At 48.4% G+C, this 2,378-nt stretch overlaps 1 protein-coding gene across 1 annotated transcript in view; it reads right to left on the bottom strand.

The window, feature by feature from the left end:
• The window catches only part of PALD1 (phosphatase domain containing, paladin 1), an 85,951-nt gene that overhangs the window by 37,880 nt on the left and 45,693 nt on the right, over window positions 1-2,378 (bottom strand). Inside the window, exon 3 of the mRNA XM_023509606.1 lies at window positions 507-609. Coding sequence (XP_023365374.1) covers window positions 507-609 — 103 coding nt within the window. The remainder of the gene's footprint in view (window positions 1-506; window positions 610-2,378) is intronic.

Raw genomic sequence — 2,378 nt, forward strand, 5'->3', positions numbered from 1 at the left:
AAAAAAAAAAAAAAAAGAAAGAAAGAAAAACAGACAAAATACATGACCATCTGTGATCTGGGGAAAGATGTCATAAAGTGCAGGAAAAAGAAAAAACCTCCTCAGGGGGAATCAGGGAGGGCTTCATATAGGAGGTGGCATCTGAGCCAGACCTTGAGAAAAAAAGCAATGAGAGGCACTCCAGGGGCAAAGCTGGCTCTAGGGCTGACCATAAGGCCTGCAGCTCCCCCAGAGGAAGGCAAGCCTCTCTCACCTCCCGAAGGAGCATGTGGATAAGGGGTCTGCACAGGAAGGCAGGACAGGGATAACAGAAATCAACCAGAGGACAACTGTGCTGTCCCCTGGGGGACACCCAGGACCCTGCCGGTTCTGAAGATGGGCAGAGAGGCAGTGAAAGGTAGGGAAGTAGAGTAGAGCAGGAGGGAGAAGAGGGAGGGAACCCATGAGGAAAGAAAGAAAGAGTAGGAGGCAGCCGGGGAGGCTGGGAAGGTGGGGCCTAACCTCACCTGCACCAGGTAGTGCTCAGGGGTGACGTCCGAGAGCCGACCCAGAGTGTAATGGGCCTTGAGCAGCTCATCATGGATTTGGAATTCCTCCTTGCAATTGTACCTGCCAAGAACAGAATGGAAATCAAGTCAAGCAACCTCCAAGTCAACCTCCACTCTACCCTCCCTAGAGCCCACAGCAGGGCCACCCCGCCCCTGCCTGGTGGCTACAATTTGTGGCAGGGACTGTCTGTTATCCCCCTCTCCTTCCCCTTCTTCCTCAGCAAAAGAATCCCAGGACTGTGACTGAGGAGGAGGCCATATGGCTGCAGACTACATTTCACAGCCTCTTCTGCGGCTAGGTGTGGTCATGTGATTAAGTTCTGGCCAATGAGATATGAGGTAAAGTGATATGTTCAAATTCTTGACCATTCTAAGTGGCTCCATGGAGCAATGGATAGCACATTGGACTTCTAGAAGCAGAAGGCACTCAAATTCTTGACCATTCCTAGAGAAGGTGCCTTCTGTTTTGCCTTCTCTCCTTCTTCCCGGCTAAAATCCAGAAGTGATGGCAGAAGTACGACATCAAGGACCATAAGGTGGAAGACACATGTTGATGATGGAGCAGTAAGAGAGAAGGAGCCTAGATTAGACATGGGCAGCCCTGCCATCCTGAACCGACTCCTGGATTTTCACATGAGAGACAAACTTCTGTCCAAATTAAGGCATTGCATCTGGGGGTTACTCTGCTACAGTGGCCTAACCTGCACCCTAAGACACCATCATCAGATGATCCCTCCATCAGATTGTGTCTGAGAACAATCCCCAGCTCCATAGCACAGTACAGTTGCTCAGAGCACAGGTGCTAGAGTGTGAAGCCCCGATCTACCACATGGTAACTAACTCTACAACTCTGGATAAATGGCTCAGTTTCCAGGAATTTCTAACTCTCAGGGCTGTTTGGAGAATTAGCACTATCCAGCCATGAATGAAAGTAAGTGCTTATCCCAGTGCCAAGGCTGCAGTAAACATATGTTAAGATAATTATCACTACTAGTAGTCATCCTACCTCCACACAGACCTATTTCAAACAAAATCCACAGGTAAAAAAATCAAGATTTCTGGAGCTGCTAAACCAGGTAAAGGTCCAAACTCTCAAGTAAGATTTCCTGCGCACTCAAGACACAAAAGCTATGGTGCTGATGACAATGACTAAGACAGGGCTCCAAGAGCTCATGATCTGCCACTGGGTCCTCTCCATAAAAGAACCACCTCCGAGAAAGGCAGCAGTCGAGTGAGTAAAGAAGCACTGACCCAGGACTCAAAAGACCTGGATTCCCACTCCGGCTCTGCCTCCATGTCACCACACGACCCCTGGGTGGGCAAATACCTCTGCCTCCCTGAAACCCAGTTTCACATTTGAGCTAAAGTGTATTAGATCAGGGGTCAGCAATCCTTGGATGGACAGATAATAAATACAGAAGGTGTCGAAAACATGTATATACATTTTAAGAGAAAAGGCTATTCCTATTCAGGCCTATTGCATGGTGATGCTAGCATTTGATTGATGTCACCTTTTGAGCAAACATCATACTACACATTGCTATCATAACTCACTTCAACTTCAAAAAGAAATGCATAGATAACATCTCTTTTTTTTTAAGACAGAGCCTCAAGCTATCCCCTTGGGTAGAGTGCCATGACATCACAGCTCACAGCAACCTCCAACTCCTGGGCTCAAGCACGTCTCCTGCCTCAGCCTCCCAAGTAGCTGGGACCATAGGCGCCCACCACAATGCCCAGATATATTTTTGTTTTTGGTTGCAGCCATCATTGTTGTTTTGGCGGGCCCGGGCTGGATTTGAACCCACCACCTTAGGTGTATGTGGCTGG

The sequence above is a fragment of the Otolemur garnettii genome, unplaced genomic scaffold (assembly GCF_000181295.1).
Source record: "Otolemur garnettii isolate 467f Iridium unplaced genomic scaffold, OtoGar3 scaffold00008, whole genome shotgun sequence".
Lineage (NCBI taxonomy): Eukaryota > Metazoa > Chordata > Mammalia > Primates > Galagidae > Otolemur > Otolemur garnettii.